The sequence below is a fragment of the Tenrec ecaudatus genome, chromosome 9, assembly GCF_050624435.1.
Source record: "Tenrec ecaudatus isolate mTenEca1 chromosome 9, mTenEca1.hap1, whole genome shotgun sequence".
NCBI lineage: Eukaryota > Metazoa > Chordata > Mammalia > Afrosoricida > Tenrecidae > Tenrec > Tenrec ecaudatus.
Genome location: NC_134538.1, coordinates 69,198,344 through 69,213,190, shown reverse-complemented (window position 1 = coordinate 69,213,190; position 14,847 = coordinate 69,198,344). Strand labels below are relative to the sequence as shown.

Sequence of the window (14,847 nt, the reverse complement as noted above, 5' to 3'; positions counted from 1 at the left end):
CAGGTGCATTGTCGTGATGGCAAAACCAGTCCCTTGTGTGCACAAATCAGGCCTTTTTTGGTGGCATACTGTCACCCAATCTTGCCTAACAGTTTGACCTGGTAGAATGCTTGCCTAACAGTCTGAACAGAAAGCTTGCCTAACAGTCTGACCTGGTAGAATGAACTCCAAATGCACTATCCCCCTCACATTTAAGAAGAAAAATTATCATCATCTTGATTTTTTATTTCACTTGATGAGCTTTTGGGAAGCAAGATGATGATGTCATCTTCCGCTGGCTTGATTAACATTTGCTTTCAGGTTGTAAGAATAGTGCCGTGTCTTTTCACCAGTAATGACCTTGGACAAAAAGTCTGGGTAACTTTGGAGCTGTTCTTTCAAAGCACAGCATACTTCCACTCAACGTTCTTTTTCCTGTTCAGTCAGAACCAAGGCACAAATTTCACAGCAACCTTTCTCATTCCCAAATGTTCTGTTAAAATTCACTGAACTGAGCTCTAAGATAGTCCAGATAACTTTCTGATCTCTTCAATGATCCAGCGTCAGTCTTTGAGCACAGTATAAATTTTGTTGACATTTTCGTTGGTTTGGTAAGTTGACAGATGTCCATAACAAGGTTTGTCATCAATTGATATTTTGCCTTTTGTCTGTAAGGTTGAGATGAGTCTACTGGAGGCAGCAGATCGATGGGTTATGGTTCCTGAGCCAGTCTGTTAGCCTCTGCGTTTTAATGCCTGAGTTCAGGCCATTGATTTCAGTGTTATAACTATTTGTGGACTCTGTGATGTCATATTGTACCTTTTGTGATGGATATTTCCCTATCTACCTATCTTATCCGCTTGTTTTGTGTGAGTAGTTTTTGTTTGCCTTCTTTCCACTATTGAGCTGATGCTATCCTGGTGGCTGTTTACTCTTTTTCACCCTATGGGTGGAGTTGCACCATGTGATGGTCTCTTATTTGCCCTCAGTGAGTGTGGATCTTCTGCCCATACTGGATCAGCAAGGATCTTTTGTAGGGCTGGGTTTGTTTTTATGTATTCTTTGAGGTTGTCCCTGTCTGCGAAGACCCTTACTTCTCCATCTATCTTAATAGATAATCTGGCTGGGTAAAGTATTCTTGAGTTTGCGTTGTTTTCCTTCAATTTTTGGAATATGTTACTCCATTTCCTCCTCTTCTTCATAGTTTCGGCTGATAGATATGAACATACTCGTATTGGGGTACCTTTATACGTGACTGTTTGTTTTTCCCTAGCTGCTTTTATGATCTCCTTTTCCTCATAGTTGGATAGTTTGACAATTATGTGTCTTGGTGACTTCTTGGGATTCAGTCTGGCTGGTGTTCTTTCAGCCTCTTGTATAGTTGCTTGATTTTCATTTATTAAGCTAGGGAAGTTTTCCTCTGAGAATTCCCTGGCTATTTTCGCTGTTGACTTCTTTGTTGTGTCTTATTCTGGTAGTCCAATTATTCTATTATTGTTTCTTTTCATAGCATCTGACATGGCTCTCAAATTTTCTTCAGCTTCTTTGATTGTCTTATTTGACTCTTTTTCCCATTTGCTGAGGTCTGCTTGGTTGTCCTCTAGGTCACTGGTGAGATTCTCTGCCTCCTCAAGAATATTCACAAGGTCTGTCAATTTATTACTGGATTCTGTTATTTCATCCCTTAACTCTTGTATTTCCCTTTGGTGCATTACCTTTATCTCCTCTATCATTTCATCTTTCCCCCTCATATCCGTTATGCTTCCCTCATATCCTTTATGACTTTAAGCAGCATTTTGAAAATTTATTTTTGTGGAAGGCCAATATCTGCTCCTTCTATGAACATCGTTACATTCATAACTTCTTCCGTCATTGTTTTTTGTTTTTCCTGCTTTTTCATTGAAGCTGTTAGAACTGGTTGCTGTTTACATGTTGTTTTAGAGGAGCCGAGAGCCAACTTCATGAGTCGAAGATCCCTGGGCTCTCTATTGGGGGATTTGTATGAGTACTTCTATGAACTACCTGCCAGTAGCTGTACTGAGGGGTCAGGCTATCAGTCTGTCTTCCTGTGGTTTCACTCTTATCCTAACCGTCCAGAAGTCCATTACATGGAATGTGTGTTGGATATTCCTCTCATGTGACACTCGTCGGATTGTTGTGGGCCCCTGATTGCGTCGCTTCCCTGGCCTATCTCTAAGTAGGCTTCAGAGTTCTTGGAGCACCTCGGATGTCCTATGGTGTTTTTCTCTGCAACTGTAGTGCTAAGTAGGGTGTGCGGGTATACCCTCCTTCGTGTAAAGTTCTGTAGCTGGTAGAGGAATTACCATACACAGAGAGATCACCTTGGAGGTTGGGTGGATGTTCCCGCAGTAGCATGGAGCCCCACAAATGGTGGTGAGGCATTTCCCCTAGTCACTTGTAGGGCCTCAGGATTTAGGCTGCGGATGCCCCCACTTTTTGTAGGGGAGAACCTCTTGCTGCTTGGTATGTGGGAGAGGACCAGCGTGAATTCCCAAGCTGTTCACCAAGCCAATAAATGTGGATGGGAGCTCCCCCAGTTGGGCCTTCAGAGTTGCCCTAGGCAGAGAGGAGTGGTTGGGTGGCCGCTAGTGGCTTGTGACAGGAAAGAGAGTGAAAGGAGAGGAAAAATAGAGAAAGAGGAAGACACAGACCGGGGCAATAATGCCAATCAAACTGACACCCCCTCACCCATGCACAACTAAAATGCACACAGTAAACAAAGGTGAAAACAGTAAAAAAAAAAAAAAGAAAAAGAAAACAACTAAAAAGGAGAACTAAATCTGTTAAGGCTGTGGTAGGAAATAGAGAAGAGCTTGAAGGAGAGGAGAAAAGAAGAAAATGTGTAAGAAGAGCGCAATGAAGAATACAGCTTTCCTCTAGTTCCTAAATGCTTCCTCCCCCCCCCCCTCACCACCCACTACCATGGTCCAAATTCTACCTTGCAAGTCTGGATAAAGCAGAGGATGTACACTGGTGCAGATAGGAGCTGGAGGCACAGGGAATCCAGGGTGGATGATACCTTCAGGGCTAGGGATGTGAGTGGCAATACTGGGAGCATAGAGGGAGAGTGGGTTGGAAAGAGGGAACTGATTACAAGGATCTACATGTGACCTCCTCCCTGGGGAACAGACAACAAAAAAGGCGGTGAATGGAGACGTCGAACAGGGAAAGATATGACAAAATAATAATTTATAAATGATCAAGGACTCATGAATGAGGGGCAAGCAGGGAGGGGGGTGAGGACCTGATGCAAAGGGCTTAAGTGGAGAGCAAATGATTTGAAAATGATGAGGGCAATGAATGTGCAGATGTGCTTTACACAACTGATGTATGTATGGATTGTGATAAGAGATGTATAAGCCCCTAATAAAACATTTTAGAAAAAAGATAAATAAGAGAAGAGAAAAGGAAGGAGGAGGAGAATTTTTTAAATAGTTAAAGAAATAGCTGACCCTGTGCTGTGCTGTGTGTAGCACTGACTCGTCCTGTGTGCAGCACTGTCTTAGGGGTCAGGCTGCCCACTGGGAGGACAGGGTTGCCCTAGGCTGAGTGTAGGGGCCTGGGAACCAGTAGTGGTATGTGCAAGGAATGAGAGGGAGCAGAGAGAATTATACAGATAGAGAAGCGGAGAAAGGACAGAAGGAGGAAAGAAAAAGAGAACAAAGAAAAAGAAAGAAATAGATCCATCGGAGTTCACTAAGATTGGCTGTGATGGTAAAGAGGGAGGAGAGAGAAGGAGGAGGAAATAAAGAATAAAGAGATAGCTGATCCCTGATTGCTTAGATGTGGTGCTATAGGGGTTTAAACCCTGCCCCCAAATGGCAGGTGGTGTGCCCTTTTAATGCCGGGTACTGGGCAGAATTGCCCTAGTTGATGAGATCGCCTTAGAGATCTGACGGAGGTTTCCTCAGCAGCGCAGTGAGGTGTAGGTATTTGTCCCAGGTGCCTTGTGTGGTGTACAGCGCTCCCAGGGCAGGCTGGGGTTTCTCCTACTATTTGGATTGATTTGCCCTAAGCGTAGGATAGTGGCCTGGAAGCCAGTAGTGGCATATGATAGGAGTGGGAGAGTAGAGGAGAAAGAGGGGAAAAAAAGAGGAACAAAGAAGAAAGAGAGAAAATAAAACCCCAACACAAACCTCAGCTCGTTGAGACTGAGTGTGGTGGAAAAGTTAGAAGGGCTAGTAGAGAGAGAAGAAATACAGCAGTAGGTAAGGAAATAACTGAGACTTGATCACCTGTCCGTGAGGCTGGAGGAGTTCCAACTCTTCCTCAAGGTAGCGGGGTGGTGAACCCATTTGATGTAGGGTTCCACAGATGTGTGGGATTACTTCAAAAGCAAGATTGCGCCTATGGCCAGGGGTCACTTGGGTGCTGGAGTTCTCAGGTGTGCCTGCCTTGGGCTGTATGTAGCACTGCAGCACGGACACACTGGGGGGTTCCCTCAGCCCCGTCTAGGGTCCCAGGACAGGCAGAGCCTCCCAGCTATGCATAGAATCACTGAGCGGGAAGCTGGACTTGTCTTATCTAGTCTGTTGGTGCTTACTAGATCAGAGGATTTTATTTTATTTATCCCCCTGGCCAGCTAGAATAAAATCAAATGAAATTGTCTCTCACAGTCACTGGGCTGTTTGTCACTGGGCTGTTTAAAGCTGACACTTGCTACAGTGGGTCTTTGTTATGCTAAAAGATGCTAGGCCCTATAGCTGAGTTCTGGCATTTCTTAGCTAAGTTTCTTCTTATGCTGATTTATGTTAAGGGATTCCCACCTATGTGTTCCTTGGAGCTGAGGAACAAGACTTGGGTTTGAGTTTTAAACCTATAATATATATTTCACCCCCTTTTTTTAATGCTTGTGATGTGGTCTGATCTGGGGCTGTCAGGCTGACCCCCAAAGGGGGAGATCCAGCTTATTAGGAGGGGTTGTTTCCTTCTTAGCCAATGGGAACTAAATTTGCTCCCTGGACTCCCGACTTTCCGCCTATTTTCTCCCACACGGTGATCTTCCTAAGGTAATGATATCTTATTTCTTCTACTCTAAATTATGGCTACCCACCACCACTTCCCTGGCCATGAGCTCAAGGCAGCCAATCGCATGGAGAGCTCTGGAGTGGGGTTCCCCTCGTGTCTGGCATCAGCCTGCAGGAATCACTGCTCCAGACAAGGGCGCAGCAGGCGTCTGCGGGCTCGCCAAAGCTAGAGCGCTTTAAAGCATTCTTGGTTTGCTTTGTGAGTGGAAATCCCACACAAAAAGGGGTTCAGGAGAAACCCTGGTACCCTAGTCCTAATTTCAGGACTCCACCTCCCTGTTTCCTTCGCCTCCCAATTTTCTGGTCTGGCATCAGGAGCTCCGGAGGGATGAGTCCTATTTGGTCGCTATTTTTTCCCCTCCTCGATATTTACCTTTTGTGAAATGAGAAAAACCACTTGTACACTTGAGTTTTTCCCATAGTGCTGTCCTTGTGAGCTGTCTTCAACATCACAACAGTTTCTGTGGCACTTTTCCAAGCAGGAAACAAAATTTCACAGCTGCACACTGTTCTCTTATATCAGCCATCACACACAAAAAACAAGGTTTTAGCAAAACTGCTTTTATGAAAAATTTCACTGTGACCAGAGAGACTATTCCCAGGTGATGCCAGTGGGCGCACTAACTCATAGCGAGTGGTTCAATGCCCACTTAGCAGGAAACATGAATACTATGAAAGCTCCACCTAATGGAGCCTTTTTTCATTTTTTAGGGGTGCAGTACCCCTTTGTATGTAGAGTATATATCTAGAGAGAGTATATATATCTATATAAACATATGTGTGTATGTGTGTATATATATACATATATATATATAGAGAGAGAGAGAGAGAGAAAGAGAGAGAGAGAGAGAGGAGTGAATATGTTCTCACTGCCATTGAGCTGATTCTGACTCATGGCAACTCTATATGAGTGTGTGTGTGTGTGTACACAAATACAAATACTTCCACTCATATATAAGTACTTAAAACACTTTACAGTCTTTTTGAGAAACCTTTTCCTCTCCTATAATCTAAAGGTTCTTCTTATATCTAATTCAGATTTCTTTCTTTTTTGATCTTGAGATGAGACTTCCCTGAACTAGTGGATCGATCAATCTCTTTATTCACTTGTGTAGGAAGGTTTGAAGTGAACTCAGAATATTGAGAAGGTTAAGAGAGAATGTCAACTTCTGGGGAAATAAGGGCCAAATGACACCATATAGAATGGGCAAGAGGAAGGAGCGGACTCTTTACTTGGACTGTGCCATATGGGCGGGGGTGTGGCCCAGGAGAAGGGAACTTGTGAGCAAAGGTCTGGAGCGGGCAATGTGTAGGGCAGGACAAGACAGTGAGCAGACTAGCCTGGCAGAGCATCAGATAAGTACAAGCAAAGACTTGGAGAACCTTGAGTGCCAAATGGAGGGGTTGGAATTTGACAGGATGGACAATGACATTCATTTTTAGGGAATCAATGCCAATCCATGAGGGCCCATTCTGATACTTTAAAGTGGGGCACCAATCCTTTGTTTTCTTTGCCACTCTTGTCATTTTGCTAAAAGTTGATTTCAAGAGACAGGCATGTATCTCGAAAGAATGTCACAGAGTGATAGAAGTCATCTGTTCTGTTTGCCTGGCTTCTCCTTGGGTAAATAGGATTGTGAGTTCTGCTCCATAATTTTCTCCCATTCTGTCCAGGATCAATTACTGCGACCTTGGGCAGATGGTAAGGGGTGGTAACAGGGCACTATCTAGTCCTTCTGGATTTGGGGTAAATGGTGGCTCCTGTAAGCATGTTTATTCTCTGATCTCCTGCTTACTGTCTTATTATTTTGTTCTGGGACAGTAGAAACATGTAGTCGTGTCTTAGATATGTGGCAAGATTTGGAAAGAAGTTCCTTTGAACCCAAGATCTGCTATTTATTAACCAGAGTCCAGTGTACAGTAACTGACACTTAGTAGGAGCTTGCTTGACAAATGTTTAATGAGTAAATGAACAGACTGGCTTGGAAGTAATAATAGGACACTCCAACAGAAGCATGCTTTGGACCCCTGAAGCCTGAGGGCTAGAAATGGGCTGTTGTCCCACCCAACTCCCACCCCAAGCACCCACAGGGAGAAGGCAGAAAATTTAGTATAAGGGATAGTGAAGGAACGGTCAGAGAGCTGTTAAGAAAAATAGGTATCTTGGAATCGCAGGGAGAGTTTGGGGAAAGTTTAGACACGTTACTAGACACCATTCAAATACTTTGGTGGTTACTGGTCGATTGTTACAGCGCAGATCTAATAGCATAAAAAGATAGAGTTTAATGATACTTGTTGGTGGGGAGGATTGGATGGTATTAGCCAGTGATAATGCCTCTGCGGCAGACTCATTTACATGGTATTTGCATGTGTCAGGAAAAGTTTCTTCTGAGCTCACTTCAGGTGCCCTGCCCTTGTTCTGGGTGGCACAGGGTGAGAAGGGATAAACAATTCTGACTCAACCCACAGCTATAAGTCTCCCCCTGTGTGCTGGACCTGATATCACAGGGATTTGGTAATCCATGGGATGGTAAGAGACTGAGAGGAAGCCTCTGAAATAGCTTCCAGGTATCTCACCTTCTTCTTGGTTTGCATGTCTCAATTATGTTTTACATCAATATATGTTGACATACTGCCATCTTAGAAATAATAAAGAATAACCAGTGAGTCACAAAATATTTGGAGGGACGTTTAAAGCATTCAAGCAGCCTTTATTGTGTGTGTGTATATATATGTACAACCCATAGATGGCACTTATCAAACCCGTGCTGTGTACCTTGAGCAGTGCTGCCCATGAATAGCCAGGGTTTGCCTCATCTCGGGGCAGTGCACGACTGAACAATAATAAAATAGGTAGAAGGCAGGCAAGGACCCAAATTGTGCTAACAGTACCACGTGGTGCTCAATTTTGTTTGCCAAGAGAGGATTGGTTCACTCTTCTCCACACAGTTCACAAATATGAGTCTCCATTTCATCTGTCTTAGGAAGAGGTTGCAGGCTTGGGGGAGAGTTGCTACACCACTGTGTAGCGATGTGGTGTAACCAGTGACCAGGCCTCCAGGGGCTGACCCTCCATGCTCGCTAAGATTTTTAATTTGGTTTCAAGAAAAAAATCAAAGGCCTCTTGGGCTCCCTTTTAAAGGTGATGAGGTCCTCAACAAGGCAACTCAATCTACTTCTAAGGCTTTGAGGGGTTAAGTCTTATGATTTGTGAGGAATAAACCCCAAAGCTTCAATCATTCAACCTTTAAAGCTGTGGTTTTCTCATAACCTTGACAGAGATTCAGGAGGGTTTTAATGGATCAACAGAATAAACAGAGGGGTCAAGCTGGCACTTGCCGAAGAGCTGAACCTTGGCTTTTTTTGTGTGATAAGGAATGTCTGAGTAGTACAAACAGTTGACATATGTGGCTGCTAACTGAAAGGTTGGAGGGTTGAGTCTACTCAAAGGAGCTTTGGAAGAAAGGCCTGGTGATCTATGTCAGAAGAATCAGCCACTGAAAACCGAGAGCACAGTTCTACTCTGAACCATGAATTGGAGTGGGCTTGATGGCATTTGGTGACAACTAAAAGGGGCTCAGAATTCTGAAGTTGCTCCCTCTTTCCTGGCAGCCCAAGTCAGGAAGGGAGTGGGGCTCCAGGTGGGTGCCGACTCAGAGAGCTCAGCGTTGGCTCCAGTGGACAGAAATTGCATGAAACATTTTAAGCTTTAGGGGTCTTGATTTTACTGCAATATTATTAAGAAATCAATATCCAGGGAACTTTGCTTTGCAATTATTTAAGGACAAGTAAAACAATATTGCTACTAGGATTCCAGTTCATATCTGTATGGGTTTGCAACAAACATATCTCTCAGTGCATCTCTACACTCGGTGGATGGCTGCCAACAACTCATCCCAGTAATTCACCTGTTTCAATCTCCTTAAAAAACAAAACAAAACAAAAAAACTAAACCCACTGCCATTGAGTCCCTTCTTACACTAGGGTAAGGTGTAGAACTGGCCATGAGGATTTCCAAGATTCATTATGGGAATAGAAAGCCTCATCTTCCTCCTGGGGAGCAATTGGTGGTTATGAACTACTGACCTTGTGGTTAACAGCCCATCATGTCACCGCTATACCATGAGAGTGCCTTGAGCCTTGGTAAGGTGCCCTTAAAACCAAGGTCCAATCCAAACGGTGGCTTCTGAGCGGATCTGCTGGATCAGTTAAATTCAAAGTAGAGAGGTCCACTTGGAAGGTTAGAGACCTGCTTTTTGTGAAATCACAAAATGACATAATTTCTTGAAGGATAGAAGACAATCACAGGGTTTATTTTGAAGAGGCTTTAAAAAAAAAAAAAAGGAAAACTCCAAATTGGTGAGAGAAAGGCCAGGAAAATTCTACCAAGGCATTCTTTATTCCTTCACGACAATGTACCTGCTCCGTCTTCCAGGCAGCCAGGGCAGTCCTGGCATGGGTTCTTCGAGAAACTACCCTCTGGCTCTGGTCTGGCCCTTCAGGCTTGTTGTTGTTCCCCTAAACTCAAAGAACATTTCAAAGGAATGCAATTTGAGTCCTGCAGGATGCCAAAACGACTGTTCTTAACATGTCATCAATCGAAGAGCACCGAATCATTTGGGCAAGCAAGAGAGAGATGGAGACATGGCCTTCAGAAGCGTATTGGCCCGGATAGCAGGTCTACTGAGAAACAATAGCTTTACATTTTGATAGCTTTGTTTATGGTTTTATAGCACCACTTTTTTACTTACCCTCAAATACATCACTCAGGGGCAAACGAGGGACTATAGGTGGAATTGTGAAGTGAAACAGAGAGTATCTATTTAATAAAAATCACTTTGAAACTATCTGAGGGTCCACATGCCACGGGAACCTTATACTGGGAGAGAAGGAGCCAATGGAGCTTCCTGGGCCAGGGCTGTTTGGTATAAGGGTATCTACATATTGACTCCTACCTGGCCAGGTCAAGTGCCCATAGCAGACTGGCAAGAAAGGCCACGTGAAAGGGCAGAGAGCCTCCATGCTAGGAACTACTTCTACCCGTGTAGAGTTGAAACCACTTAGAAAACCTCTCAAATGAACTACATCCACTTCATCTTTGCAGACCCTTCTGTGACTGCGGCTTTTCCTATTCCCTTATCCATTCAGTTTTCCATACATTGAGGATGCATGGATCTTGAAAATTCCTGCAACAGCAACAAAGTTTGATCGCTTTTATTAGGTGTTTACAAAAAACAAATGAAAACATTCCCCCCCCACCACCAAAAAACAAAATAAAACAAACAAGAACAAAGGACTATAGACCAAGACAATATAGCTTAGTTAAACCCTGTCAGTTTGGAAAGAACCTGTTAAGTTCACCAGGGTGGGTTCCAGTTAGTAGGCATCTGGACAATGTCGAGCTATGGTGTGTACATTGAAAATTCCCTGGTGGCGCAATGGTTTATTACTTGGTTGCTAACTAAAGGTCAGTGGTTCAAATCTCCTAGAAACTCCAATGTGGGGGGTGGATAGTCTGGCAATCTGCTCCTGTTGAGACTTGTGTCCCACAAAGCCCAGGGGCAGTTCTACTCTGTGAGTCGGAATTGACTTGATGACCCCAACCACAATCCGGATCAAGGTCGGAGGAATTTCAGAGCAGCTGCTTCAGCTGTGGCGATCACCGCTGGAGAGGATGGGTGCATTTTTCAATGAAGATCGTTTGCCCTCCCAGTTGTAGCTTGTAACACCGTGTATCCGAAGGTCAGCACTTCTGCAATCAATCGTACTGCATTTAATTTTCTGAATTGTCAGTGACAGGGCTGGATGCTGCATGTGATTTCTTTGGTACTAGCCTACCTAGCATTCATGACGCCCCAGCTTCCTTATAAATTTTTCCTTGGAAAAATCTCGAATCCATGACAGCTCTTTCTCTATTAGCACATAAACCATTAACACCAGCCATGCACTAGGGAATGTTCAACCATGAATCAGAGATAATGGACCCACATTTAGATGTCTAAGAATGCACATTTTTGATCAGCTCACACTGGGAGCAGAATCGCATTAGCAGGAAGTAGTCTAAATCAAATGACAGGCTCTTGTTTTAAAAGTGATCATCTGTAAACAATGACCTGATGACTGGACTTTTCTATTACCTCTGACCTCTCGCTCTCTTTGTAAATGCACCCGCGAACATGCATATGAGAGAAAGAAAAGTGAACAAGAAATGAAGGTGGTGTGAGAAGGAACTGTTGATTATGAAGGCTTTCGAGACTCTGATAGACCAGGCTGGTCCTTCATCTGCAGCTGTTATTTGTGCTCCAGTAGTTGCTGGACATCAGTGGCCACCGAGTGACCCAGCAATGACTGAATGAAGAGGGTGGGGAAGGAAGGCGGGGCTGCGGACGACACCCCCAGAGGGGTAACAAGCATATTTCTGCACAAATAACAACTTCCAGGAGAACATCTGACTGAAGCAAGATTTCCAAGACAATGACTCATACGAAGGAATTAGGCTAATGCTTAGAGTTCACCAAAGGTTTATTTGAAATGACACAACACTGAAAACATAATTGTTACAGATGACTTGTTGGTACAGCATACATCAGCTATCTTATTTTAGGACAACCTGTGAAGATGAGTTGCATAAATAGAAAGAGGTGGAAATATATAGGAGCTTTTTAATTTTTTTTAAATAGTGTTCTTTTCTTCTGTGGGGGTGGGGGTGGAGTTATATGCTCCATGATCTAGCCAATCTCATGAAAATAGACACTAAGACTACCTAGCTGGTCATCCCACTGGTCTACCTCCAGCCCCAGCAGCAGGACGCGGAGATAAGCAGGTACTGCTGCCTCTACAGGGAGCTGGAGCTCCGGCATGCTGTTTGTCATCTCACCCTGCAGAATGCACATTACAAACACAGATACTGTCGACTGTTTTGGCAATGAGATGGCTGGTTTTGCCCGGAGGCAAAACTGCAATTGTGATGCCAGACAGAAGGCGAGCAATGCATGTATCAATGACACCGGCGAGGCGGGTTCAGAAGAGTCAGCTATGCGTATGTAGACGTCCGCATACACATAGATCCAGAAGGCATGGGAACTAGCCTGTGTGACTGTGTGTGCATATACCCACATACATATGCAGTTGCATTGGAAAAGAACATGGAAAACGTTTGCAGCAATTTAGTTCGGAACACAGTAAACTCGAGAAGGGGCTGGGGGAGAGCAGTGCTCACATCCGCGGGGGGTGGGGTTCGGATCACCTTGGACTACGGGAGAACTCATCACGGCTTCTGCACAGGCAGCGACTCAGGCCCACGCACGTGGTGCGGGGCCGTCTGGATCTCCTCGGGAGGAGGCTAATTCAGAAGGGGTAGGGGTGGGGATCAAGTACAAGAGTCACTGCCACTCGGACAAAGCACAAACAACCTTATCACCAATAACGTGGGAACAAGAGAGGACTTCTTTCCCTCTTAATTCATTTTTTTTTCTTTTTATATGGTTTTGCACACATGCTCCTGGGAGATGTCTTTGCAAGCTTTGTCTGGCATCAGTCTGTAACTCACTAATAGTATAATAGCAAAAGTGAACGCTCAGGTTTCTGTGAAGGTTTGAAAACCCAGCAGGCAAGCACTTTCTGGAATACTTGTGGCCCTAATCCAGGCGTCGGGTGAAGTTCTCTGGGAAGAGGCCTTTGTAGGTGGCAAGGTCTTTGTGCTGAAGCCAGTCCGACTCCTTCACTCCCACCAGCCAGCCTGCATCCTGTAAGATAAAGACAAGGGATTCGGGTTCCAACGAGTCATGCAAAAAATAAGCATCCTGGTGAAGCTAGTGGGTAGGCACTGAGTTCCTAGCCTCAAGATTGGTGGATCAAATCCACCCGCCACTCTGCAGGAGAAAGATGAGGCTGTCTGCTCTCATAAAGGGTTACAGCTTTGGAAAATCTATATAGTGCTCTATCAGTGACACTCAAATTGATGGCCGTGCCAATTAATAAAATATGCAGGATCCAATGAATTCACTCTAAAATATCCCCATAGCCACTAATGAGTGAAATGGTCAGAATCCAATGATGCTACTTAAGAAACAACAACAACAAACAATCCTCACTACTGGCTGGGGGTGGTGGGGGAGAAAATGCTGAGTGGAAGAATGAAGACAACACTATAGAACAGATTGTGGTGGTGACCGCACATCTCTTCTTGATGGAATTGAACTATTGAATTGTGTGATCTGATTTATATGCCAATAAAACAGTTGGACAAAATTCTTACTGTCAATATGGATAAGATAATGTGTTGGTCTGGTGCATGGTTCCCCACCATGCGTGTCATCTGAGAGAACATCACATTGTCTGTACAAGCCACCTACTTAAGACCCCATGCTTGGGGCAGGGTCATTCGGGACAAAGTTAGAATATAGGGCTGGTAAAGCCATAACCAAACCCAACCCACTGCCATCAAGTTAGTTCCAACTAGTCCTTAGCGTTTCTGATACTATTAACCTTACGGGAGCAGACACCCTCACCTTTTCCCCGCCGGGCAGCTGGTAGGTTTGACCTTGTGGTGAGCGGCCCTTTGCCTAATCCACAGCATCACCACGGGTCTGTAGAAGGGTTCTATTTCCTCCTGGCCTGCTTGCTTAAAGGAGGTCACCTATTGCCTGACTCACACCATGTAACCTAAATAACCCCCTACCTATAGGACTCGTCCAATGCTGAGGCAATATAGGCTGTTTACATTAGTATCATTACTATAAAGCCTAATTTTCAAGTTTACATAAGCTCCAAAATAATGTTTCATGTGCTGACATTCCGTGTGGAGGATCATCACTGTAACGTCTATCCATCAGTATAAAAGTGGCACCATACGATGTGAAGCCAGAGAGCCACAGTCAGTTAAAAAGCCAACCTCCAGATGGTCATCAAGTCACAGCAGCCAGTGCTCCAACCTGAGAAATGGAGGCCAGTCCCAGTGCGCACGGACTGAGCAGAGTCCAGCTGGGAAGAGCTGAGTCGATGGAACAGTAGTAAACATACTGACTGGGTGAAATGGGACTAGTGGGGAATGATTAGTAACTCCATCCAGGAAGGGGATCCCACTTAAGATGAGGGCTAACAAGATCTCATCTGAATCAGTCCCCAATATAGTTCAAGTACATCAGATAAAGCGAGGTCTGAAAAAAATTAAAGGAAGAAGCTGAATACATTTCCTTTTGATACAATCTGAGACTATAAATTGTTGGTGCTCTGTAGGCAAGACATAGCAGGGCTTCGACAGGCCAATCTTTGAAGGCCGAGGGGGTGGGGTGGGGGGAAACTAAGGGAAAAATGACTCAATAAAATAACTGATAAAACTCTGGCTGATGAGGAAACTGCCTGTTTAGAATTATGATGTTATACTTGTGAAGGACAAAGACAAGAGATGATAACTAAATATTTCCTAAATGTCTAGATAAAGGCTCATTTTTTATGCCCACTGTCTACATTTAAAATTTATTCACAGTGAGTGAAAAAGCCTAAGGGGCCCATGTCGAGTCAGCATTTAAACAACGTTTCAGTGAAGGAAAAACACAAAGAGCTGGCACAGGCCCATCTTAGACATTCTGAAGCACAACTTAAAAGGGAAGAATGTCAGTTAATTTTTCAGCTGAATATGCGAAATGGTGCTTTCAATGCTTAGAATAAATGGTACACAAGTATTTCCAGAATGATAATAGCCAAATAGCTTGTATCACAATGACGTTTAGCAGAGAACAATTAAAAATTACGGGATACCTATATACATACAGATACACACATGCACCGTAAACATGAAGGCAGATAGAAAGTAAAGGCA

General features: G+C 44.2%; 1 protein-coding gene across 2 annotated transcripts in view; it reads right to left on the bottom strand.

Moving 5' to 3' along the window:
• Nucleotides 1-12,664: 12,664 nt before the first annotated feature.
• Nucleotides 12,665-14,847, bottom strand: part of AMPH (amphiphysin) — a 245,605-nt gene continuing 243,422 nt past the window's right edge. For both annotated transcript variants that reach the window (XM_075557542.1, XM_075557543.1), the window contains one exon: nt 12,665-12,772. In XM_075557542.1, coding sequence (XP_075413657.1) covers nt 12,665-12,772 — 108 coding nt within the window. The remainder of the gene's footprint in view (nt 12,773-14,847) is intronic.